This window comes from Lissotriton vulgaris, unplaced genomic scaffold (genome assembly GCF_964263255.1).
Source record: "Lissotriton vulgaris unplaced genomic scaffold, aLisVul1.2 SCAFFOLD_2170, whole genome shotgun sequence".
Lineage (NCBI taxonomy): Eukaryota > Metazoa > Chordata > Amphibia > Caudata > Salamandridae > Lissotriton > Lissotriton vulgaris.
In genome coordinates this window covers 281211-308355 of record NW_028240702.1, presented here as the reverse complement: position 1 = coordinate 308355, position 27145 = coordinate 281211, and the positions used below count along the sequence as shown (strand labels likewise).

Here is a 27145-nt window from a genome sequence, read left to right as displayed (position 1 = left end):
TCAATAAAAATGACCACTAATAATACAATTATTCCTATTTTTGCGTTTTATCCCCATTATCCTATTCTTTTCTGTTTCTGCCCATTGGAGTGTTTGAGTTTTAAACAAATTTTATAAAGTGATGAAACCATTCTCCCCTACTGTAAGCGTTTGTATCAAGGGTCCCAAATTCCAAGTCACGCGTCTCTTTCAAAACAAGAAGCAAGGTGGTTCATAAAACCCCCTCTGCTTCCTTCTTGAACTAGAATAATCAAAATTCAGAAATAAAACAAGATAGAAGTTATATGAATAGTCAACAAAAAAATATAAATTCAGGTTCACTCACAGAAGTAAATATTGTATAATTCTAAGTTATCTGCTTCTGTGAATAAACTTAAGGTAATATCTCGTTGTACAAGTTCTCAGAGAAAAAGAAAATGAGTATGCATATGTTTAATAAAATTCCAAACAAAACTTTAAGAGGCCTACTCACAAAGGCCTTTTCATCTGTCAACACATTTTTATGGATTCAAATTGTGGGCTCGCTGTACCTTTAAAACTGTTACACCTCAGTGGTGCTCCCAGGAGTTGGGTGCATTGGAGACAGTGTCAACCTCGAATCACGAGGCAATGTGTCCCAGAGACAAGGTACAAAACAGCATTTCAAACTACAGTCAAACAAAGAAAGGACTGACTCCAAAAGGGAGTTCTATAGCGGAATTTTGGAAAACCTGAAGTTTATTACAAAATTCAAAAGGTGCAGCACAGAAATAGTAAAGTGCAGATGCAGCAATTCTCATTTTATGCATAAACCATTGGCATGAAGGCTCCAAGTAGGAGAAACAATGCAAAACAATGGGCAAAATCAATATTAGTCTTAAATGTGCAGCAAAATCCGTAAGAAATCGTGCAGCATCACCAGTAGAAACCAAAAAGATCTGGCTTATCCCAAATTCAAGGGTTTACAGAGCCATTTTTTCCATAAGAAAGTGTCAGAGCAAACTTTTTGTGCTGTAAGCAAACAATTACATTTTCGATGAATCGGTTTACAGAATTGTAAGTCGTCAAATAAAACTACCCCTTGGCATTAACCCATCACATGAACATTTATTCAGCCCCTCTGACCGAATATCATCTGGAGGCGACAGAACAAACCAAAATATCCAACAGTAAACATCAGAAATATAAACAAAGAATAAATATGATGTATCGTCCATTTTGGACACAATGAAGACGAGGCCTAACTGAGGCCTCGTTAGCAAAAGCCGGGAAAAAAAAACATTTTAACAGATTGTTGGAAATTCGTTTAAACTGCAGTAGTCTCATGCCAGTGCACACCCGTGAATTCAAGTGCAGTTTACTTGCTGTGCACTCTATTAATAATGCACATTTTAAATAAAAGTGTTCTCAACCTATTCCCTTTATGCCCGTCAGGAATTTACAAAAGGATTCCTGTAAGGGTTCAACGGATTTACTTCTGAGGATTATCCCGCGCTGAGGTTCTACCGCAGCCAGTTCATCCGCAACCAGGCCACCAGATTGTCAGTCGGCTGACAGGTCACCAGATTGTCAGTCGGCTGACAGGTCTCCAGATTGTCAGTCGGCTGACAGGTCTCCAGATTTTCAGTCGGCTGACAGGTCACCAGATTGTCAGTCGGTGGACAGGTCACTAGATTGAGTCGGCTGACAGGTCTCCAGATTGTCAGTGGGCTGACAGGTCACCAGATTGTCAGTCGGCTGATGGGTCTCCAGATTGTCAGTCGGCTGACAGGCCACCAGATTGTCAGTTGGCCAACAGGTCGCCAGATTGAGTCGGCTGACAGGTCTCCAGATTGTCAGTCGGCTGACAGGTCACCAGATTGTCAGTTGGCCAACAGGTTGCCAGATTGAGTCGGCTGACAGGTCTCCAGACTGGAAGCCTTTTTTCACTAAAAGCACCCGCGTCACCAGGATTGAAGCACTTTTTTTAGTGAAAATAATTAATGATGTCTGGATGGCTATGTGTGGAAGACCTATCATTTAAAAAAATGAAAGCAAGAAAGAAAGAAGATAAACCAGTTACAAGATTAAACAGGACTTGGGGGCTAGAAAGAGTTGCTTCCGCAGGGAGGGTGCTGCAGCCCCAGGTGCGAGTGTTCATTCTCACATTACAGCGCTGCAATCCGTTGCGCCAGGGGAGACCTGGTCGCTCATCAGCAAGAATGAGCAAGGGAAATCTAAGGGAAGAGACGTGTTTAATTGATGATATTTTGTCTGGTGGAGGAGATGTGCTGTGGTGGAAGAGATGTGATATAAATAAATGAGATGTGATCTAGTGGAGGAGATGTGATCTGAGATGTGATCTAGTGGAGGAGATGTGATCTATTGGAGGTGTGATCTATTGGAGGAGATGTGATCTGAGATGTGATCTAGTGGAGGAGATGTGATCTATTGAAGGTGTGATCTATTGGAGATGTGATCTGAGATGTGATCTAGTGGAGGAGATGTGATCTATTGGAGGTGTGATCTATTGGAGGAGATGTGATCTGAGATGTGATCTAGTGGAGGATATGAGATCTATTGGAGGCGTGATCTATTGGAGGAGATGTGATCTGAGATGTGATCTAGTGGAGGAGATGAGATCTATTGGAGGTGTGATCTAGTTAAAGGGATGCAATCTAGAAGAAATATGATCTAGTGGAGGAGATGTGATCTAGTGGAGGAGATGAGATCTATTGGAGGTGTGATCTATTGGAGGAGATGTAATCTGAGATGTGATCTAGTGGAGGAGATGAGATCTATTGGAGGTGTGATCTAGTGAAAGCGATGCAATCTAGAAGAAATATGATCTAGTGGAGGAGATGAGATCTATTGGAGGTGTGATCTATTGGAGGAGATGTGATCTGAGATGTGATCTAGTGGAGGAGATGTGATCTGAGATGTGATCTAGTGGAGGAGATGAGATCTATTGGAGGTGTGATCTATTGGAGATGTGATCTGAGATGTGATCTAGTGGAGGAGATGCGTTCTATTGGAGGTGTGATCTAGTGGAGGAGATGAGATCTAGTGGAGGTGTGATCTAGTGGAGGAGATGTGATCTGAGATGTGATCTAGTGGAGGAGATGAGATCTATTGGAGGTGTGATCTAGTGGAGGAGATGTGATCTGAGATGTGATCTAGTGGAGGAGATGAGATCTATTGGAGGTGTGATCTAGTGGAGGAGATGTGATCTGAGATATGATCTAGTGGAGGAGATGTGATCTGAGATTTGATCTAGTGGAAGAGACGTGATCTTGAGCAGTTGTGATCTAGTGCAGAAGGTGCCGTCTAGTGCAGGAGGCGTTGTCTAGAGGAGGTGATTTAGTCGAGTGGGAGACATGTGTCTACAGGAGAAGATATTGCCTAGAGTAGAAGTTCCCGTCTAGTTGGGGAGCTGTCTAGTGCCTCGGCTTTCAAATGTGAAACCAGGGCGTTGACACTTTTTTTTCACTCTTCGCTTCGCTGTGTGACCCTGGGTTAACCATGAAACCATTTTATTTCCCCGTACCTCCATTGCCTGATCTGTTAAATTGGTAGTGTTTAGAAAGAGGTTGAATGCCATTGTTAAGCATTATATATGTATACATTCATTATTTAAAGGTTTGTGACAACCATTCTTTATGCTTTTTTCCCCACAGGATGAAAAGAACCAGGTTTTGACAACAAACATCTGGCTGCAAATGGTAAGTGCAACAGATGCTGCGTTCAGATGCGCCGGTACCCCCGGCTGGTGTTGTTCTGCGAGGCCGTCATCTACAGCAGTCAGCGCGTTTGTGGCTCGCTGCTGGTGCCTCATGGTTAATGCATGACCCACCAGAGGGCCTTATCGGATCCCACTGAGCTCCAGGGCTGCCTCCTTCTGCCTCCGCTGTACCAGGCTTCGAATCCCCTCTCGCTCCGCCTGCTCTTATGTTGGTGCTGCTATCTGCAGTGACTGCAGGACGCCTGATCCCAGGCCCATCACCTGTGGATGATGTATGTGGAAGCACGTCTGTGCATGCAAGCACTCTGCATTTCTTTTATGCGACTTGGATACAGGCTGTGGTTCGTATCTAAGTGGTCAGAAGATGCAGACTGGACCAGCAGATATGGAGGCCAGATTTGCAAAGAGTTTGCTTTGGGTTTGCCTTACATTTTTAACGTAATCCGAGGCAAAATCCTCTGCTGGGATTTACAAACCAGTGCAAATGGCGATTTTTGTTACTTTGTAGCCCAAAGTAACGTAACACGCTGCAATGCGCTGACTTGCATTGCTTTGCTTCAAGGGGTGTTTCAAGGGTTTTGTGCAAATCCCTATCTCCCAAGAATTGTAGACATGAATTTTCATCAAAATCCTACGTCTCCCTGAAGCAGAAGTAATGAGGAGGAATGTTTTCATTTCACCTCGTTTTTTCACTCTTTGCTTGTATGCTGCAATCTGCAGCCAAGTACAAAGAGGAAAGTGCCTTAAAGCATAGTTTATGTGAGGAAAGGACCTCCTTTGCTGAGTATGATGCAGGCACCCTGGCACAATGACGCAAGGGTATCTGCGTTGGCGCATGGCAGCCACAAGTGGACCAGTGCAGAGTGAGGGCGGAACTGTGCCAAGTAGATATGAAGTAGTGATCCTCGCTCCCGTCAACGCAACGCAGCACAACCTCTTTACTTGATGCTCTGCATTACTTGAACTCTTTGTAAATATGGTCCAGGTATGGGGTGTGCTCTTTTGAGGGATGACTGAGGCAGTGTATACAGGCACGACTGGGCACTTACTGGTGATACGAGGATAAAAGTCGATGCACAGGCAGGTGTGTCCTCTGGTGTGATCTAAGAACACAGGCCTTTGGCACTGGTAGGGGTGGTGCCCTACTGCCGTTTGAGGTCCTGAACCTGGACAAGGTGGTCCAGTTCGATCTGAGGCTTTAAGCACAGGCTGTGGTCGCGCCTCGTTGTTATCTGAGGCCATGGGCTTATGTTTGTCCTGTACACCAGTGGCACCTCAGCCCTTGAGTGTCACAGCTTGTGTGCTCTACTGCGACCTGAAGACTTGAGGACAGACAGGTTTTGTTCACTAATATTAGCCGACGACTTGAGCGCAAATAGATTGTGTGCACTGGTATAACCTGAGGACTTGGGAGCGGACAAACTGTGGCCTTGTGTGACCTTAGGACTTAGGTGCTAATGGGTTGTGTTCACTAGTGAGACTAGGGGACCTGGGTGCATGCTCAGATGTGTGCTGTAGTGTGATATGAGGCCTTTGGCTCCAACAGGTTGTATGCACTAGTGTAACCTGAGGACATGGGAGCAGAGAGATTGTGGGCTAGCCTAACCCGAGGACTAAGACACTTACGGGTTCTGTGCACTAGTGAGATCTGAGCACTTTGGTGCATGCTCAGCTGTGTGCTGTGGTGTGATACGAGGACTAAGGCACCAACAGGTTGTATGCAGTAGTGTAACCAGAGGACTTGGGAGCAGAGAGATTGTGGGCTCGCTTGCCTCGAGGACTAAGACACTTAGGGGTTCTGTGCACTAGTGACATCTGAACACTTTGGCGCATGCTCAGCTGTGTGCTGTGGTGTGATATGAGGACTAAGGCTCCAACAGGTTGTATGCAGTAGTGTAACCAGAGGACTTGGGAGCAGAGAGATTGTGGGCTCGCTTGCCTCGAGGACTAAGACACTTAGGGGTTCTGTGCACTAGTGACATCTGAACACTTTGGCGCATGCTCAGCTGTGTGCTGTGGTGTGATATGAGGACTAAGGCTCCAACAGGTTGTGTGCACTAGTGTAACCAGAGGACTTGGGAGCAGAGAGGTTGTGGCCTAACCTGACCCGAGGACTAAGGCACTTTACGTGTTCTGTGCACTAGTGCAGGGTTCTCCAAAGTCAGTCCTGGGGGGCTGGATTCATGCCCGATTTTTAGGATAACTACATTTATCTAAATGGGGATATGATAACAATCTGGCTTAGATTTGGCCCTCCAGGACTGGTTTTGAAGAACCCTGCACTAGTGAGATCTAAGCACTTTAGTGCATGCTCAGCTCTGCGCTGTCGTGTAAAATGAGGACTAAGGCACCAACAAGTTGCATGCTTTAGTTTGACCTGATGACTGAAGAACAGACAGTTTGTGTACACGTGCACTAGTGTCACCTGAAGACTTGGCTGACAGGCTGTATGCACCAGTGAACCTGAGGACTTGGGCCCAGAGGGGGCGCTCTGGTGTGACCTGTGGCAGTGCTCCTCGGACACAGGCTATGGACGTGGTGGTGCCACACAAAGTCTCAGGCTTCCGCCAATGAGAAGCCGTGATGTGCTTGTGATACCAAAGGGGATGATGGACGGAGCGTTTGAGAAAATCAAACACTCACCCCAAGTCAACTGATCTGGGTTTAATCCATCATCATTCTTTAGCTCACTCAGCCACCCCAGTTCAGAAATGGCCATATGCAAATCAGTCTGACCCTGTGCCTCATGGGAACAGTCCAAACACACAAGATGAAGGACGGAATGTTGCACAATGGCAAAACTTTCACCGCCAGTCACAGATCTGGGTTTAATCCATCGTTATTTTGCTCACCAAGCCACGCCAGTTCAGACATGGCCATATGGAAATCAGTCTTGACCCTGTGCCTCATGGAAACGGTCCAAGCCGAACTGCCAAGCTATCCTGGCTGATGACGGCTGATAGCCAGAAACCGGTCGTAGGATGCTTGATTCCGGTCCAGGGAAGACATGGCTTGGCAGTTCGGGCTGGACTGTTCCCATGAGGCACAGGGTCAAGGCTGATTTGCATATGGCCATGTCTGAACTGGGGTGGTGTGGAGTGCAAAAAACGATGGATTTAGGCCCAGATCTCTGTACTGGGGTGAATGTATGACATTGTTCTGCATTCTGTCCATCAACTGTTGTTTTTTCATGGGAAAAGCCCAGCCCGAAATGCCAAGCCATGTCTTCCCTGGATTGGAAACAAGCATCCTGGGACCGGTTTCGGGTTCATAACCCTCATCAGCCAGGCTATCTTGAATCCAGTGGCAGAGTGAGCAAGGGACCCACGTCTGGGCATTCCCTGCCAACTTAGGGTGAACAAAACGATACCAAAGGGGATGATGTATACAAATCTGGCTTAGACCTGGCCCTCCAGGACTGATTTTGAAGAACCTTGCACTAGTGAGATCTAAGCACTTTGGTGCATGCTCAGCTGTGCGCTGTCGTGTAAAATGAGGACTAAGGCACCAACAAGTTGCAAGCTTTAGTTTGACCTGATGACTGAAGAACGGACAGTTTGTGTACACGTGCACTAGTGTCACCTGAAGACTTGGCTGACAGGCTGTATGCACCAGTGAACCTGAGGACTTGGGCCCACAGGATGCGCTCTGGTGTGACCTGTGGCCGTGCTCCTCAGACACAGTCTATGGACGTGGTGGTGCCACATAAATTCCCAGGCTTCCGCCAATGAGAAGCCTTGATGTGCCTGTGAAGCAGCGCTTCAAATGCAGAAATTCAAGACGTCATCAGGAAGGGCTGATTAGGTTCATCAGCTTTAGCGAGATCATCAGTTTCGAAAGCATAAATTTAATATTTATCACAACAGAACGCCAATAAGCCAGGACCGCAATCAAAATCAAAAATCATTGGAAACATTCACGTTTTCTAGGACACGCCTACCCATGAAGGCCTATGTTCGTTAATACATTAATGTATATGCATATAGAGAGCTTTGAGTAAACTGTTGGCTGGCTTTCTTGTGCATCTCATGTCCTTGCCTCTTATTCAGTGGCTTTACATCTAATTCTTCGTTTGCCCCACCTCTGGATAATTCCTGCTTTTCTGTTTTCTGATTGGATGACTTGTGTCCTTCCACTGCTTGTATTCATGGGACCTACATTCTTATTCTGTCATTTCAAGGGAGGGCATGCCTTTTCTTGCTCTCTCTGATTTGTGCAGTTTCCTTTCTCCTCTTCCAGCCCCATGCTTTCTGTGTTGCTCGAACTCTCCCTCACAGCTATTCCATAGCTCACTGCTGGCCTAAAAAAATATTTTTAACTACACCTGCTCCTTTCTTGCTCCCTTGACCCTTCCACTCAATTTCTAGATTTTAATATATTTTCTCTCTCTATTTTTTTGGGATGGCTCAGGATCTATAATTTGTTGCCAGATCTCTCTTTTTCACTACTCCAAGATAGGCATCTGCCATCTTGGAGCAGTGAAAACAAAAATGGTGTCCGCGTTAAGCCCTATCTGCTGCATGCGCGGTGAATCATGCGCACAGATACATCGTCATACTGAGCTGCCGTACTGCGTCCACATCGTTGTGCTTTCCTTGCTGTTTGATTGAGTCAACTCTGCCTGAATCATATGGTCCTCCATTGCCACCTGTTTCCAGTGGTCCTGATGAGAATCCTGCAGTGAGAAGAGAGGTGGCTAGGTGTATGTTGTGGCCAAGGTATCAAGATATCATGACCATCTCGATGCCAGTGCTGGAGACATTTAAACACATGCTATCAGGCCTGAATGTACTCCTGTGAAATATGGGAAATAACCAACTCAATTAGACGTATGATCAGAGTTGTAGCTGGGCCTTAGTCCACTCTGGCGGCCCCTGCATTTTCCGCCCATGGCGGGCGAATGTGAGAGGGTGAGTCCAGGCAATTCCTGCGGCCGCCGCCCCATGACGGCCACTGGTAAGGCCAGGGGGGCCATCAGTCGCCGCCCCCAAACCTTGTGCCACCTGGGGCGGTCCGCTCCCCCTTGCTACGCCACGGCGTATGGTCAGCACCTGCTACTCAATAAATGGCAGAGCTAAAATGCAGGAACCCCATAAATGCAATCAGACCAAGCACCACCTGGTTCTGCCAAGGTGATGTGATTGAATGTCTGTCAGAAGAGAAGAAGGTCATCTGCAAGAACTGAGACAGGCAGAAGACCTTCACACCTTATCCCTCTGCCATAGTCATTATTGCCCACCGCCTGGTTACGGTGCCAGTTTCCTGGGCGCGTTTCTGAAAATGAGACTACTGCTTTTGCCAATAGTTCTATGATATCTTAAAATCTGGACCGACCAACCTGCAAATCCATATGTTCACGACCCAATCTGCAGTACGCAAAGCCTAGGTTCACTCAGTTTAATATCATACCACTGGTAAAGCAGATCACAAGCCAGACCTAATATTCAAATCTGAACTCGGGCTGAGGTCTAGGGTATTTCCTTCAACACTGGCATGATGTTTATCTCATTTAAATATCTATTCCAATATTGGCAAACTTCTTTTCACAATCTTTGATTCCTTGCGCGAATACTGAAACAATATCCCGCTTTGTCATTTTAGTTTCCCCTCAACGAGTACAGTGCTTATCGCGATTCTTCGATTCCCCCAGTATTGATATGATCGTGATCTTCATTCTTGTATTCCTCCCTTTATTGATGCAATATTTTTATTTTTGATTTCCTCCTATATTTGGACAGTGTTATGATCAGGCCAAAAGTGTGTTTCAAGTCCTACATGGTAGTGAGGTCTGGGGGTATGATGAGATTGAAAAAATCCAGACCTCTGAAAATCAATATCGAAGGTGGTAGGTGCAGCTCCCGCATGGCATCCCGGCCTTCTCTGTCCACCAGGAGATTGGAGTCCGGTATATAGCTGGATAAGTCGCCTCTGGCCTTTGTTGTGCTGGATAAAGTTCAGGACCAGAGAGAGTATGAATAGACCGGTTCTCTGGGACTGTCTGTCTCTTGACTGTGTGCAGTCCTTTCACTCCCAGGACAGAAGCAGCAGTCCAGCACAACACAGCTACAGGCAGAGTGGCAGTCCCTCCTGCAGCACCCGGCTCTTCTTCCCGGCAGTGTCCTCAGTCCAGAAGTGTTCTGATTTTGGGGATTCAGGGATCCAATACTTATACCCCTTTCTGCCTTCGAAGTAGGCACACCTCAAAGGAAAGTCTTTGTAGTGCACAAGTCCATGCCTTTCCCTGAACGGGCTCCAGACACACAACAAGGGGTGGAGACAGAGGTCTCTGCATATATTGATACGTTGTGTGACTTACCTAACTACATAAACTTGCACTTGTCACTTTACTGTTGCTTAGAAATACAGAGTTGGAATCATTCTTGTGTTTTTAAATAATTTGATTTTTTTTTTTTATAATTGAAAAGCTGTATTCACTACAAAGTGGTTATAAAATCCAATACTATTTTATTAATTAACTATTTATATTTTAACGATGGAGATTGACTTTGTGTAACGTCTTACTACTTTATGGATGCTCTATTTGCTACTGGACTTGTTTGAAATAGCTATAAATGTAAATTGTCCTGTTATTGTGTCTTTTATGATTTTTATCGAAATAAAGACTTTTGAATTGAATTGACAGCTATGTGTGAGGGCAGCCACAGCCCTATTCAGGTGTCAGTGACAACTTCTCTCTCCGCTCTACCTCAGGAAGGCCCATGAGCCTGGCGATGGGCCATCAGGATATGCAGGGCACACCTCAGCTCCTTTTTCTTTTCTTCCTGATTTATATAGCGCAAGCTTGGATTGCCTATGTGATGGCAGTTTTTGCCGCCTTAGGTCGGGTGGATATATTTTTGGATCCCCACTACTGGGTGCCTTCAGAATTATAAAGGGTGAAGGACCTGTTTTTGAGCATGCATCGCTAGGCAGAGCACAGGCCGCATTGATGAAACCCTCAGTGAGGGGACAAACGCTTCTGAAAACAATACAGGGCTTTGAGCCCTACCTTGTCCAGGTACATAACACGAGGGACAGATTCGCCTTGGCTAGGTTCATATTTAATTTGCTATACCTTCTCCTGGCATCACAGAGTGGGTGGGCACACCCATGCTCCACGTTGCCTTGCGGCTGCGACACCACGTCTCCGCAGGACGCTTCCATGTAGCCCAGTGGCGTAACGATAATTGAGGAGGTCCCCCTGCCAGGTACGTGGAGAGGCCCCCTCCGGACTCAATTAGGAGCTCTCAGGCCGAAGTGCAGTGCTGAGGGGGCCTGCTTGTGCTTGAGGGCCCCCCCGCACTGCGGGGGATGCGTGGGCCTGTGTTACGCCCCTGATGTAGCCTTGCGGCTGCAACACCAGGTCTCCACAGGACACTCTACATTTTGTTATGTTCTGCAAATATTTTAGTGTGCCAAGAAAGTCGTTTATTGTTCCCCTGCTGAAGACCTTGAACTTTATCCAAGTACGCCCGGTACTCATGTACTTGCAGTTGCTTCCAAATAACCGTGTTTTATATGCTGTTACCGTTTTTTTACGAGCCGCAACGATTTCTAGGTTTTCTATGCCCAGTTGACTGTATTGCTAGGAATGGGAGGTTTTTATCTGTGTTTTATTGATGTCTGGCAATTTATTGTATCTATTTATATCTCATGCACGTTTTATATTTGCATTGTAGTACTTGCTGGGTTATCCTGGTCTTTTATGGTTGTTTTTACATACCGAATAAAGCTTGTGTGATGATAGAATTCTTTTGTTATTTTTGATCTCTTCCCACATTGGGACAGAGCTATGTTTCGTCTGTCTCCTGCAGTGTGGCACATTGCTTGCTCTGACTACTTTATCATCACTGTAATTTGAGACATTTCTAAATAAGGAATTAATTAAATACAGTAGTTATATATGTTAAAGGTTTGCTCACAATTTGTTCATAAAGGCTTTTATTTAGAGAGTTGTGAGAACAGGGGTTAGCTACCTCCTAACACATCTGTCCACAGGTTTGTAAGAGCCGCTTCCGAGCTTCTGTAGCCGATACTACTGCGCTCCAATTGGAAAACCAAATGATACTCCCCTTGTTCATTTAACTCTCCAAGAGTGGTGAGGGCGAACAGTCAAGACTTACACAAGCAGTTTTGGGAACTCTGACACTGTGTGATGCTAGCGATTGCACTGAATATACTCGATTCCTCGCTACACACAGCTGGATCTTTGAACCATGATGGTACTCACGACTGTGAATGCAGGGAAGTTAAAGTAAGGAACATCACAAAAAAAAAAACAAAGTCCTAGCGTTGTGGTTTGATACGACCCTGGACACAAATAAGCTACTGAAGAGTTAAGGATTATAGTTCAAAGCAACACAAGACCCTATGCCAATGCAACGTATCAGAAACAAAGTTTGGCCATATTCAGATTTTTCAGAAAAGACACACATTGTTCACTAGAATGGTGTTTAGAATTGATGCGCATTGGGGTGAAAGTGCAAGGAATACGCTTCCATGCGTTAAGTTGTCTATGATACATGTACTCCTTTGCCCTACTTTCTTAGTGACTCCCGATACAAGGAAAGCTCAGTGGATTTCAGTCCACATTGTTGACACTTTACCAATGTATGCAAATATTCAGGAAACTCTATGCCACCAAAAAATTAAACTCCCAGAATTAAAGGGGATCCTACAAAGGTAATTGAAAAGAATTTTTTGTTTCACAGTTTTAGATATTTGGTTTTATTTGGCGACCATGGCATTGGTGGTCAGTCTCAAGGCTACCCGACTCTGGGTATCCAGAGACCATCTGCTGGCCTCAACCAATGGGACATTTCCTTAGATCGAGGGTGAAGAGGAACACCTTTAGATAAGGTGATATATGCACAGTAATGACAGGCGGAGTATTTTGTAGACTCCCACAGAATACTGAAAGACTCTCTGCAGGTCAACAGCCAACTTGATATTGCAAGAGATACATTATAGGTTTTGGGCAAATGGGTTGAAAGGTCAGTGTTATTTCTGCACATTTCCTGGTCTTGAGATGACCTCCATGCAGGCTTCAGCCCACTCCGGATTGCTTTTTGTCCTCCTTAACAGGAGCCAATGTGTCGCCCGAAGTTGGGCAGGTGTGCCCAAACATGGGTCCCGTGCACACTGTGTCACTGGAACCAAACTATTCCTGGCTGATGAACCCTAACTGGTACAGACATGATACCCTTTTGCTTCTGTTCCAGTTCGGGGAGGACCCAGCCTGGCAGTTCCCTTTGGAGCAGGGACAAGACTGATTTGCATATGTCTGCGTCCAAACTGAGGTGGCATAGAGGGCCCAAAAATGATGGGTTGGAATGCTACCCTGAGTGCTTGCCAGTGGTTAGACTTGTTGCAAGCATCCTCCCATGAACTTGTGTGTGTTCTCTGAATCCTAGGCAGCGCTTTGCGTGAGGACGGGCACAGTCCTATTCAGGTGTCAGTGACAACTCCTCCCACCACTCTAGCTCAGGAAGGCCCATCAGCCTGGTGATGGCCCATCAGGTATGCATGGCACACCTTCGCTCCCTTTATGTGACTTTCTAGAGTGAATGCACAAGAGCCCAACTGTCAGCCAACCCAGACATGTATTCTACAGACAGGCAGATGCACAGAATGGTTAAGCAAGAAAATGCCTGCTTCCTAAAAGTGCTAAGCAGGCAAATGATGGACGGCCTGGTGAGCAAAAAAAAAACATGGATTTAGGCCCAGATCTCTGTACTTGGGTGAATGTATGACAATGTTATGCTTTCTAGACGTGGGTCCTATGCTCTCCATGCCACTGGAGTCAAGCTATCCTGGCTGATATGGGCTGAAAGCCCGAAACCGGTCCTAGGATGCTTGTTTCCAGTCCAGGGAGGATCTGGCCTGGCAGTTCGGGCTGGACTGTTCCCATTGGGCGCAGGAGCAGGACTGATTTGCATATGGCTGGGTACAAACTGGAATGGCATGGTGAGCAAAATAACGATGGATTTAGGCCCAGATCTCTGTACTGGGGTGAATGTACGACCATGTTCTGCATTCTGTCTATACATTTTTGTTTTTGCTTTCTAAAAGTTGCATTTTTCAAACATGCAATTTAAAAACCAACTTTACCAATAGGCAGCATCCCAAAGTTCTGCTCAGAAGCCTGCGGCCAATCCTAGAAAAAGTCAGGGTGCGGAATACCAAGACTGCCGAGTCTTTCATCCACCTCATGCTTATTTAATCCACCAACAGACACTCACTGCTGCTTTATCTCAATCCAGTAGGTTCTTTTTCAGCCCTGCTGACTCCCTTTATCACAGTTTTCCCACCTTTCTCTTCCTTCTCTTTCCCATTTTTATGCTTTTCTCGCTCTTGCTCTGGGTCAAAGTTTGAGGATTAAAAATAAGTGCCGGTCCCCAAAAATGAGTGCCGGTGAGCCCCACCTTCAACCACCTGCTCAAATTGAGCTCTGATCCTAGGCCTGTCCTTATCTTATGAGAAAACAGAAACTTTCTCTTGCTCTCTCTCTTTCAAGACATCTGCACTTTTTATTCGCCCTGTTTTGACATAATGAGCATCAATGTTCTACTCCCATCAGTATTGGTCCCATATCTAGCATTCTTACTATATTTTCAGCAGCTCACGACACCAATATTTATCCTATATCTTGTTTCCAACAGTATTGGTATGATGTTTACCTTCGCTGGAACCAGTCCGACTATCCTGGGGTGAAAAATGTGCGATTCGCCTCGGACCAGCTCTGGAAACCAGACATTCTGCTCTACAACAGGTAAGCTAACGGTTATATACAGGGAGATTCCAGGTTCAAATTATGTGGCAAAGTTGGCTGTCACCTTCAGCATTTATCTGAGATCACGCAGCATGTATGGAGGTCTAAAATAAAAATATGTAGGCTATGATGCTAAACTACTAGCTAGGTGTAATTCATTTTAGCACACTCAAGTATAAATAAAAAATAAATTCTTATGCTTGAGAAAAGACAGTAAAACAGGTTTCTAAAAAGCATAAATCGATACATATTGAGCAGGCAGCATTCAAAATAAAATATTTTTCACCAACATGCAGTGAGTTTGTCGTCAATGGAATCACAAGTACAGACTTTTTATTAATATTGTTCTGTCTATATCCTGGACAAAATTAGTTAATAAAAACATATAGGGAGGAGGAGCTTCGCGGGCGAGCAAGATGGCCGCGTAAGCTCGGAGCTCCGCGGACCCTCCGACCCTCCGCAAATATCCTGAAGGCTATCCTGTTCCACGGTTGTGGATTTCGATTGGTGAATGGTCGCAGACGCGGGATCTGCTTTCCGCCTCCAAATCCGATGTTCCTAGACGAAGCTACGTCGTGTTGAACTTTGTGCCAGGGATGCGTCATTGTCCTGTGGGCGGCTGATCATTGTGTCGACGTGCTGCATGAATGAAATGCGAAGCGGGCACCTCTGATTTCAACTGGCGGAGTGCGCGTAGCTGCGGAGTCGTCTGCTGCTGGCCTGGCTTGTGTGCTGGCTTCGCCTCGGCCCTACGCAAGTGCCTACTTTGTTTTTACTGGGTAGCCCTTTGTTCTCATCGAATCCATCATGGCCGGCAGAGGGGACCCCGACAAAATGGCGAACAGAGGCGTTAAGAGGACGACTCAGCCACAGTCGAACAAGATCGACCGCTATGCCCAGCAAAGGACCTCGCCTTCTGTGGTGGCCCCATCTAAAGACTCTCTACGTACGGGCTCGCCTGACGGCTCGGAACCTACTTTGAGTGATATCATGGGGGCCATCACAAGCATCAGGACTGAGATGCAGAAACAGCACGAGGTCCTGACACACAAGGTGGACACCCTGGCCATTGATATCAACCTGATCAGGGCCGACTTGGGCAAAACCAATGATCGGGTGAAAACCCTGGATATTAAGACCTCCAGCCTGACTACCGACGTCTCGGACCTGCAAGCGGAGGTCCGGACCCTACGATCGGTTAATGACCAATTCTCCAGACGGCTGGAGGACTTTGAAGGGCGTGCTAGACGACAGAACGTCCGCATCATCGGAGTACCGGAGGGAGCGGAAGAAGCGGCTGTCGACCTCTTTGTGGAGCACTTGGTGAAGACACATCTTGCACCAGCCGGGCTCAGTAACTTTTTCTCTGTGGAACGGGCTCATAGGATACCTGGCGGCCCTCCGAAGTCGGGTGTCGCACCGAGGCCCATCATCGCCCGGCTCTTCAATTTTAGAGACCGGGATGTAATCCTTCAAGCTTCCAGGAGACACGGGCCACTTAAATTCCAGAACGCTGAAGTGCATTTCTACTCGGACTTCACCAGGGCCGTTCAGAGACAGCGTCAGAGTTTTGCGGGGGTGAAACGGCGCCTCAGAGACATGGGGTTCAAGTTCTCTATGCTGTTCCCTGCTAAACTGCGGATCGAGCATGCTGGCCGAGCCCTGTTCTTCGACATGCCTGAGTCGGCGAGCGACTGGCTGGATACCTTGCCGCAACGTCGAGAAGAGCAGGATGAACACTCCGGAGGCGCATCTGGGGGCCTTGATCTTCAGGACTAGGTGTTGTTGCGCTAGCCTTGGCGGTTGGTGATCCCGATGTCTGTGACTACTAATGCCAAAGCTTTTCCATTTTTTTTGTTTCTCCTATTTTTTCCATGGAGGGTGGCGGGAGGGGATTGCAGGGATTCCTTACTGCTCCAGGGTCTTTCTTGTAGTTTAGTTGATGGGGCGACAGGCACACTGCTGGTTGGGGGGGCTTTTTAGTCTGCTGCAGGGGTGCAGGGTGGGGGGTGGTGGTGGGGACGTTCATGTGTGTTTTCTTCACTTTTTCTTTCTGTCTCTTAGGCAATGGGTCGTATGTACTGTTCTGTTTCACTTGTTGTCGAGGCTTTTCGGGGTTGGGTGGGACCTGGGACATGACGATGGGGGGTAGGAAATTGCAAGTTCTCAGTTGGAACGTCAATGGCTTGGGTGACCGTATTAAGAGAGGGGTTGTGCTGCAATTGCTTAAACGTCATATGCCAGATATTGTTCTCTTGCAGGAAACTCATTTGGTTGGAAATACATGTAGAGCGCTCAACCGAAAAGGGTTTAAAATGGTGGCCCATTCGGGGTTCTCTTCGGGATCTCAGGGGGCGGGTGTTCTGGTGCGTACGTTCCTTCCGTTTGAGATTGACTCTACTGTGATTGATGAGAGGGGGCGGTATGCCGCTGTAGCGGGACGATGGGAGGGGCGTGCCCTGACGTTACTTTCAGTTTACGTTCCCCCGGGTTTACAGACTGGCACATTCCAGGACCTTGGACCATTTTGAATATGCCCGCTGGGCTGTTGATTGTGGGGGGTGATTTTAACTCGGTTTGCTCCGGATCCTTGGACCGACATCCGCCTAGAGACCTCCGTACCACCCAACTGTGGCTGCCCACCTTCCTTGAGACGCTGGGGTTGGTCGATAGTTGGCGACTCCTGCATCCCACCCAAAGCCACTATTCCTTCCACTCCGGCGCACACAGCAGTCTTTCCAGGATCGACTACGTTCTTACCCTGGCGGCTCATGCGCTTGCGGTCTCCGAGGCCCGTTTTTTGGCACGGGGTATTTTGGATCATTCCCCGCTGTGGGTCTCCTTCGACTTTAATATTGTTCTGTCGGAACGACCGGTGGTCGTTAACCCATGGTACTTCCGCAACCCCAAAACTCGTAGTCTCCTGGCCAAGGCCATTGATCTCTATTTCACCGAAAATGAGGGGTCGGTTATATCGGCCGCCACTCTGTGAAAGGCATTTAAGACAGTTTTGAGGGGAGAGGCCTTTGCTCTTATAGCAGAGGCCCGTAGAGTCAGAGATGCCGATATGGTGCGCATCGAGGCGGAGATCATGGAGATGGACTCCCGGTTGGAGGCGGGCCCCGATCCTGTCCTCCTACATGATCTCTCCCTTAAACATGCGGAGTACCGAGATCTCGCTACTAACGCAGCCTTGTCCTGGCTAAAGAACAGCAGGGTCAGATTTACGACGTCGGCGACAAGGCCGGGAAGTTGTTGGCCTGGCTGGACAGGAGGGAGAGGGCCAGCCGTGTTGTCCCTGAGATATTGGGAGAGGACGGAGTGGTGGTCACTGACCCGAGTGCCATTGCCGAGTCCTTTGCGGATTACTTTCGAGGTGTCTACGCCTCTGTCTCGGACCGGTCTGAGACTGATTCTGCCGCATTTCTTTCCGATATCGATCTCCCGTGCTTGTCGGACGAGGATCGGGATGACCTGGACAGGGACATTTCCGTGGATGAGGTCGCACTTGCGATCCGTTCATTGCGGTCGGGCAAGGCTCCTGGTCCCAACGGTATCCCGGTTGAATTGTACAAGATCAGACCGGATGTGGTGTCCCCACATCTGCGCAATATGTTCCTGGAGGCACGGGAGAATGGCCTACTTCCCCTTGACCAGAGGTTGGCCACCATTGTGGTCATCCATAAGGAAGGGAAGCCGAGGGATTTGTGCCGGTCGTACCGTCCCATCTCTCTCTTGAACGCAGAGCCTAAGATTCTTGCCAAGATGCTCGCCAATCGTCTGGTTGGTGTTATCGGCGACTTAGTGCACCCGGACCAGTCGGGCTTTATTCCGCACCGCAACACTGCTCTTAACTTGCGCAGACTTCACGGTGCCCTGGCTAGGGCCCATACACTTGAGGAGCCGGCTGTCCTGGCGTCTTTGGACGCCACGATGGCCTTTGACTCCCTCAAGTGGAGTTACTTGTGGGCAGTGTTGGCGAAGCTCGGTTTTGGCCCGGAATTTGTGGGATGGGTTAAACTCATGTATGCTGAACCGCTGGCCAACGTTGCCGTTAATGGCCGTGTTTCGGTGACTTTCGCTCTTTATAGGGGCACCAGACAGGGTTGTCCTTTGTCACCTCTCCTGTTCGCACTCGCGCTCGAGCCACTCGCGACCTTGTTGCGGACTCACCCGGATCTGCATGGTATCAGGTGGGCCCCTGGTTTTGAGGACAGAGTCTCTCTCTACGCGGATGATATTCTGTTGTACCTCACTTCCCCCTGCACATCCCTTATTGTGGCTTGTGATGTACTGCGGCTTTTTGGTCGGTACTCTGGCCTAATTATCAACTGGGCCAAGTCATACCTGTATGTACTGAAAGGGGGAACACCGCGCCTCCCTAGGGGCTGCGGCATCTAGGTGGCGAGCCAGGGCTTCAGGTACTTGGGGATTTATATCTCCAGTAATGCGAAGGCGCGCTATGACCATAATCTGCTTCCCCCTCTTCTCCGCCTTCGGCGAGATGTGGAGGGTTGGCGCAAGCTTCCGCTCTCTTTGCTTGGGCGCGCGGCATTATTTAAAATGATGTCCTTGCCTAGGTTCCTTTATGCCCTGCAGAATACTCAGGATCCGGTCCCCGCCCGGTACTTCCGGGAGATCGAGGGCCTGCAACGTGCTTTGCTCTGGGATGGCCGGCCCCGCATCGCTATCACGAAGCTTACGCTCCCGTGGTACGATGGGGGAATAGCGCTACCGGATGTGCGTAGATATTATTGGGCCTCCCAGTTAGCGGCTATCAACCACGGACTCTATGGTCCGGAAAACAACCCTGGATACACCATGGATAGATGGCTCCTGGGTGGCAGGAATTACTATAGGGCGCTCTACTCGAGGTCTCTTGATGGGCGGATGTCGGGTCCAACGAAAACCGCGGTCCATATTTGGAGGGCAATTACCAAGGCGCAGGGGTGGAAAGGTAGACTGACCAGACTGACCCCATTATATGATTCGGACATCCTGGGCAAGTTGTGGCACACCAAGGGTTTTGATAAATGGGACCTCATAGGCATCTCTAGGGTGGAAGATATGTTGTCGAGAGGTGAGATTAAGACCTTTCCCCAGTTGCAGGCCGAATTTCAGTTGGGTGCCTCTGAATTTTTCCGGTACGCCCAGTTACGGCACGCATTGCTTTCTGCTAGGCCGGAGGAGGGGGCGATCCCAGAAAGCTCCCCATTGGAAGATAGGGTGCTGGACGGCCATATGCCGGACAGCGCCATCTCACTGTCCTATAAAAAGCTTATAAATGTCCGTACCGACCTCCTCCTGGGCGTGAGGGATCAGTGGGTGCGTGATGGGCTGGAAATCGATGATGAGGACTGGCAGAGTGCGGTGTCCTCCCCCAAGGAGGTTGCCATCTCTTCCCGTCTCAGATTGGTGCAGCTTAAGATCTTGCACAGGGTTTACGTAACTGGTCCCCGTCTTGTGCATATGGGCTACTCTGAAGATGGGCTCTGTCGCCGTGGCTGTGGTGCCCTTGCCACCTTTATGCATATCCTATGGGAGTGCCCTGCAATAGCCTCCTACTGGCGATGTGTGCACTTGATTATGGGTGAGGTGACTGGGGTAGCGGTGAATGCGGAGGCCAGGAGATGCCTCCTTAACATCTGGGATCCGACGGACCACAACGTGGCCCAGACTCAATGGGTGACCCTTGGCAACATGGTGGCTAAGCGTGATATCGCTCAGAAGTGGGGAGCTCCGGCAGCTCCTAAGGTTGTGCAATGGAAAGCCAATATGGATTGGTGTATGTTCAGGGAGAAGACTGTTTATGTTGCCAGGGGTAAACCCAAAAAGTGGCAGAAGTTGTGGGGAGCCTGGAACGCATACAAGGGAGACTTCTGCATACCCCCGGAACCCGTTCCGCTGGAGGAACATCTGTCGCCGTAGCCTGTGACACCAACTGCAATGCTGTGTGAATGCTATCCTGTGCTTTCCTCCCTCCCCCCTCGCTCCTGGCCTCTTTTCCTGTTTTCACACTCGTGCTCCATATGTTCCCCCCTATAATGCCTCACTGGATCTCGTACTCCATTGCCTATTTCTTTGCGCCTCACCTGGCGCTTCTTTTTCTTTCCTATTCTCTCTGTTTTTTCTTATAAAAAAGTAAAATCAACCTTCATTGTACTGCTGCATTGATTCTTGCACTATTGTTCTCCTGATCCATCGTGCTGCCTTGCCTCCGGGATGTCAGGCTGAATAGCTGTGTGCACTGTTTTTAAATAAAGGTTTTAAAAATTAAAAAAAAAAACATATAGAGAATTGCACAAAGCACACCAAAAACCTACAAAACATATTGTATTAAAGGGTGCACTTCTTTATTCTGTCAGTTACTTGTAAAAACATCCAAAAGTTCAGAGTCAGGTTCCCACTGAAGAGCTTGTGGAAGCACCACATTTCAACAAGAAAGAGCGCAATGGATTATATATTATATTATGTGGCTTGTAAATCAGCAAATTGCTGACCTGTTAGACCCAGAGGGCAATTCATTTAATAAAGGTACTGTGCCCAGCATGTTTCCACTCAACGTTGTTTTCTTAAATAAGGAGTAAAATATATATTTTGCGACCAAGTTTTTCAAATTGTCAGAATGATTGCAGTAAGTCAGGTGGGGTCTAAGTGGATTAATGCTGCTACTGCAGGATCTATGTTTAACCCCATGGCCACATAAAGGAATCTTGGGGCTCAATTAGCCTTTCGTCATCCCGAGACCTGCATTGCATGGTACTGGGGAAGGGTCTCACAGAGGGTCCTTTGAGGTTAAAAACATTAGACATTAAAGGAGAAGCAAAATATCTAGGGTTCTTCCTGGAAATAACTTAAAGAAACTGTAACAAGACCAGAACTCGAAGTATTTACCTTAGCAGGATTGTTCCTATGTGTCAGAAGTGACTATCTTCTATTTTGTTATTTGAACAAGCTTAAGATGTAAACTATGCTAAAATATTGAATCAAAATCATTTATAATACTTGATTCAGTCTCTCAACCTGGCTTAAATATGTGCAGGTTTTGGGTCTGGTGTTGGCTAAGACCTTTTTACAATTGAATTTCCAACTTTTACTTTGCTTGCTCTCCCAGTTCCTCGGTCTGCCGCGGGTTTCCGGATTGTGCAGAGGGAGCTGGCATACGTCCTGCTATACATTTCAGATGCATCCTGATGGCCGCCATCTTGGGTGGCTTGCGGCTCAGCAGAACAGCATTTCCGCCGCTCATCTGCACTATTAAACGCCAGCCAGGCGCCGACGTGCAGCGGATGCGCACAGCAGGCGTGCCGGCAATGCCAAAGGCAAGCCCGTTTGTGCCTGGCAGGGGCCTAAGGCCAGGACCCCTGCCCCTTCCAAGGTCCTCAGGAAAGACTTTTCCCCTAACCAGCTAAAAGCATTCTGCCCTGCCTGTTCAGAGGCATGTCGATCCTTGAATGATCCTTCAGTTTACGGCGACCGTTGCAAACATCGCCATTTTGCTTGCGACCCTAAGGAACCCCCGCGAATCTTAGGCGATGCGCCTAGCATCAATACTCTGGGTGTGGAGCTCAAGAGCGCCCTGGATAGAGGCTGCTCGACCAATAGCGGGTTCAGTTTTGTCAGTCTAAACTGCCACTCCTTGCCCAGGAAACTTGGCTACACATGGCCTCCTTCCAAATATCATCACCGCATTGCCATATAACTATTGCACTCCTAGAAGGGACCACAAAGACAAGTTAGGAGGCGGAATTGCCATTATCCACAGTGATGCCTTCCAGTGTAAAATAGGAAACTTCACTCCACAGCGTGCGAAGCCCTCTTCTCCTCACTTCACCTTAAGCCTAAATTTACAGTGTCTGGTGCTTTAATCTATCGTCCCTCCCGGCTATGCCGGGAAATGGTGCCCTACTGATCCTGACTTAATCTCTCCATACATATTAAAAAGCGCTACATTTACACTGTTAGGAGACCTAAATTTGCATCTCAAAGATGTTACCTACAAACTAAGTCAAATTTAGATCTAGGTCTACATGTTGGACCCCATTTTTTCCAAGGTTTCTGGTCTCACCACCCACTTCCCTGTGCCATTATGGTGGACAGACCATTGTGCAGTTCCTTTTTTTATTCCCCACTACATTTCCTTCTGCTCTGTCACTACAGGTCCTAAGTGATGGCCAGAAATTGGGCTAAACTCGACATTCCTGCCTTCAATACCCATTTATCTAGCACTGTTCCCTAACTGGCTCTCCAGGTTGTCCGTGATCCGCTCATGGTCGAGAACTGGCTTAACACTCCCTTGACAGAATTTTACCAGATACATTAAAATCTGTATCCAGGCATCACCCCCTGCCCCTTGGTTTAATTTATCTCTGCTGGAAGAAAAAAATCCTTGCAAGGGAGTGGAGAAAATAATATGATCATAATTCTAAATCAAAATATGAAATAGCCTTGAGCCATTACCACAGGAACTGTGTAAATGCTCGTGCCCCCTTCTTCTCTGAAATAATTTCAAAAGCCAAAAACTGCCTGAAAACACTTTTCAAAGTGGATCAAGACCTGATCGACCCCAATAATACGGTGTCCTCTCCGCCACTGTCACAAGCCCAATGTGAAGAGTTGGAAGTCTATTTCATCGAGAGAGTCACAAGTATTCAACTCGCTCTGGCCACAGCAAGCACGGCCAAGCTCCAGCTCTGGAGCAAAAGCTCATCTCTTATTCCCACCTCGTCTTCCTTTAAAGAAAATATTCACCCGGCCAAAAGCCAGCCGCTGGCTCAATTACTCTCTCTCCCCCCCCTTAGATTTATTGCTATTTATGGACCTACTGCAGTCTATTAAACCAGGTTCCCAGCTCGATCCTCTTCTCCCTGCCAAATTGAGCATTTTAATTCCTCACCTCATGTCTCCCCCGGTTGAACTGCGGAACTCTTCCGTGCATTAGGGGCTTCATCCCAAAGTCTGGAAGCATGCCATGGTGGCCCCGTTAAACAAAACATCCCAACCCATTTGGACCCATCCATCTGGTCCAATTTCAGGCCCATTTCTCTCCAAAATACTGGAGAAGCATGTAAACACCCAGCTCACCTTATTGGTGGAAGCCCAAAATGCCCCCACCCTCCCCAGTCTGGATTTAGAGCTGAGAATAGCACTGAATCTGCTCTACTAGGAGTTACAGAGCATCTCAGATGGCTCCTGGACATGGGTGGTACAGTCCCACTTACCTTACTAGACCTCAGTGCGGCTTTTGATGCCATTTCTAACTTCATTCTTGTCTAAAGATTGACACATCTGGGTCTCCGGATCTATGGTGTTACAACGCGTTATTTTACAACACATGCTGTAACATCGCAACTTTTACAACGCAGGTTCCATTACAACAGATGTCATTACAACGCAGGATATTACATAGCAGATGGTATTACAACGCATACCATTACATCGTAAGTATAGGTAAGTATAATTTATTTTAAAAAATGAAATTAAGTTAATTTTATTAATTTTATTTTACTAATATAATTAAAATAATTAAAAAATGTAATTAATATAATTTATTTAAATAAGTTTAATTTAATTTTAAATAGGAATTAATGTAATGTAATTAAAATAATATAATTTTATTAATTTAATTTAATACATTTAATAATAGTAATTATTTAAATTTAATTAATTTAATTTAATAAATATAATTGTATTAATCTTAAAATTGCAATTAATTTCATTAAATAAATTTAATTAATTTTAATTTAATTAATTATTTTAATTTAATTAAAGTCGTACTTTAAAAAAAGAAACCCTAAAAATACCCCTGAACCCCAAAACCCAAACCCAGCCCTAAAACCTAAAAATACCCCTGTACCCCAAAACCCAAACCCAGCCCTAAAACCTAAAAACACCCCTGTACCCCAAAACCCAAACCCTGCCCTAAAACCTAAAAACACCCCTGTACCCCAAAACCCAAACCCTGCCCTGAAACCTAAAAACACCCCTGTACCCCAAAACCCAAACCCTGCCCTGAAACCTAAAAATACCCCTGTACCCCAAAACCCAAACCCAGCCCTGAAACCTAAAAACACCCCTGTACCCCAAAACCCAAACCCTGCCCTAAAACCTAAAAACACCCCTGTACCCCAAAACCCAAACCCTGAAACCTAAAAACACCCCTGTACCCCAAAACCCAAACCCTGCCCTAAAACCTAAAAACACCCCTGTACCCCAAAACCCAAACCCTGCCCTAAAACCTAAAAATACCCCTGTACCCCAAAACCCAAACCCTGCCCTAAAACCTAAAAACACCCCTGTACCCCAAAACCCAAACCCTGCCCTGAAACCTAAAAACACCCCTGTACCCCAAAACCCAAACCCTGCCCTGAAACCTAAAAATACCCAAACACCCCAAAACATATACCTCAGTACCCCAAAACATATACTCCTATACTCATACTTATTTTAAAAATTACTTAAATTAATATGTTTAATTTATAACATTAAAAAACATAAATAAATATATTTATTAATAATTAATATTAATTAAATTAATTAAATAAAATTAAATAAAATAAAAAATTTTTAAATACTTACCAATACTTACGATGTAATGGTATGCGTTGTAATACCATCTGCTATGTAATATCCTGCGTTGTAATGACATCCGTTGTAATGGAACCTGTGTTGTAAAAGCTGCGTTGTAACAGCATTACGACGTAAAAGTTGCGTTGTAACAGTAACGCACCGGGTCTCCAGGGCATTGCGCTGGCCTGGTTATCCTACTTCCTGAAGGATCGCACTTTTCAGGTTTTCCCAACAAACGTTGAGTCGAGCACACACCTGCTCCCTTCCGGAGTCCAGCAGGGGTCTGCCCTCAGCCCCATGCTTTTCAACATTTACGTCTGATCTCTGGTGGACCTAGTGGAAAGCTGCGGCCTCACCCTCTTGTCAGACACGGACAACACCCAGATTATTTTCTCTTTGTTGTCCAAGCAGGATGCCTCATCGGAAGACCTTAACTCCTGCCTCGGCCTTGTCTCCACTTGGATGCATTCTATAGCTCTAAAGTTGAACGGTGACAAGACCGAGGTTATGGTATTGGGTAGGAATACCCAACTCTGGGGGCCCCAACACCGGCCTTCCTCTCTTGGGACTCTCTCCGTACCCACTAACAAGGAGACGAACCTCAGCTTTGGGTTAGACTCCACTCCACTCTCACTAGCCGAGCAGAGGAAGGTAGAAGTAGGTTACTGGCCTTACTCCTCACCGACAAACTAATATGTTGTATGGTGAGATGAGCCTACCCCCTGCCCGCCAAATCATTCAAAAGCACTCAAATACGTTTTTTTGCTTTTCTCCAAACACTTATGCCCATCAATTTTTCGGAGCATTTTACCATTGGCAATTTTGCCTAGTGGTACAAGAGGATTTAGGATAGGGTGTGCTTTATAGGGGGCCCACACCGTCCATTTCCTCACCCATGGTCCTGACGAATACCGGATATTAATCCATATGGTAGAAACATGTTGACCAATTCACCACAAACACATACAGAGATACGTAGGTCGTAACTCCCCTTCCAGTATCTCGCTCAAAGCTTTTTAACATTGTCCAGTTGCTTTAAAATAAAATTCATTTTTCTAAGTTAAACCAGGACAATTTTTAACATTTATTTTTTTGCACTTACAGTCACAACCTGCTCCACTGTACTACAGGTGTCGAAGCACACCCTGGTGACGCTAGTGCCACCAGGGTGGACACCGATGATGAAGCATGTCACCACTAGGTGGTGAGTGAGGGGTTTCTTACAAAAGGATGAATCTTCCTTTTTCACCATTCTAGAAACCCCGTCTAGGAAACCTTCAGCTTTATGTCGGGTGATACTCCTCTATTTGTTTGACAAAATCCTTGACCAGGGGAATAGGAGTATTCTCCGTTCACTATCAGTGAACACCATCCCTTGCTCTCCCCCTTGTTTTTCAGAGACAATAGACTCCACTCTATCCATGAAGCCCCAAGCAGCCGAGGTAGCCTCGGTGGCCTCTTCATGCTTTGCCATTATTAAGTGGCTTAAAAAGATCATATGGGTGCTTCCCTACCCTGCCCAGAGAACCATCATCCAGGCCATGATTTTGTATAGGCTGGGTTACAGTAACACCTTATATCTGGGAGCAGATAAGACCGTGATCAGACGCCTTCAGGTGGTTCGGAACTCTGCCGCCAGGCTCCTGTTCCGGTTCCCAAAATATACTTCTGAGTCTGGCCTTCTTCATGACCTTCATTGGCTTACAGTGGATAAGCGCATCAATTTAAAGGCATTGTGCTATATGTATAAAATCTACTAGCGCTCAGGACCTGCAAAATCTTGCCATCCTTACCACCCCTCCCGCACTTTGCGTTCAAGTAAGCAACCTCTTTTCATAGTTCTCAGAATTAGGCGTGCCCGAATGGGTGGTTGCTCTTTTTCTTCACTCGGCGGCAAGTTATGGAATGGCCTTCCAGAGTCTCTGCGGTGCTGCACCTCCCTACTCTTTATGCTGAAGGAGACGAAAACCTCCTTAAGCTGTCTAGCTTGCCACCTAAGCGCTGGGAAACCCTATGGGTAGCCACACGCTATACAAGAATGCAATAACAATAATAAAACCTTTTGGTTTTACCAGAATTATAAATAAAATGTACTTACAGTAGCT

The 27145-nt window shown here is 46.8% G+C and overlaps 1 protein-coding gene across 1 annotated transcript in view; it reads left to right on the top strand.

The window, feature by feature from the left end:
- LOC147672899 (neuronal acetylcholine receptor subunit alpha-7-like) overlaps nt 1–27145 on the top strand; it is a 132500-nt gene that overhangs the window by 23080 nt on the left and 82275 nt on the right. Inside the window, exons 4-5 of the mRNA XM_086947941.1 lie at nt 3636–3680; nt 14362–14471. Coding sequence (XP_086804067.1) covers nt 3636–3680; nt 14362–14471 — 155 coding nt within the window. The remainder of the gene's footprint in view (nt 1–3635; nt 3681–14361; nt 14472–27145) is intronic.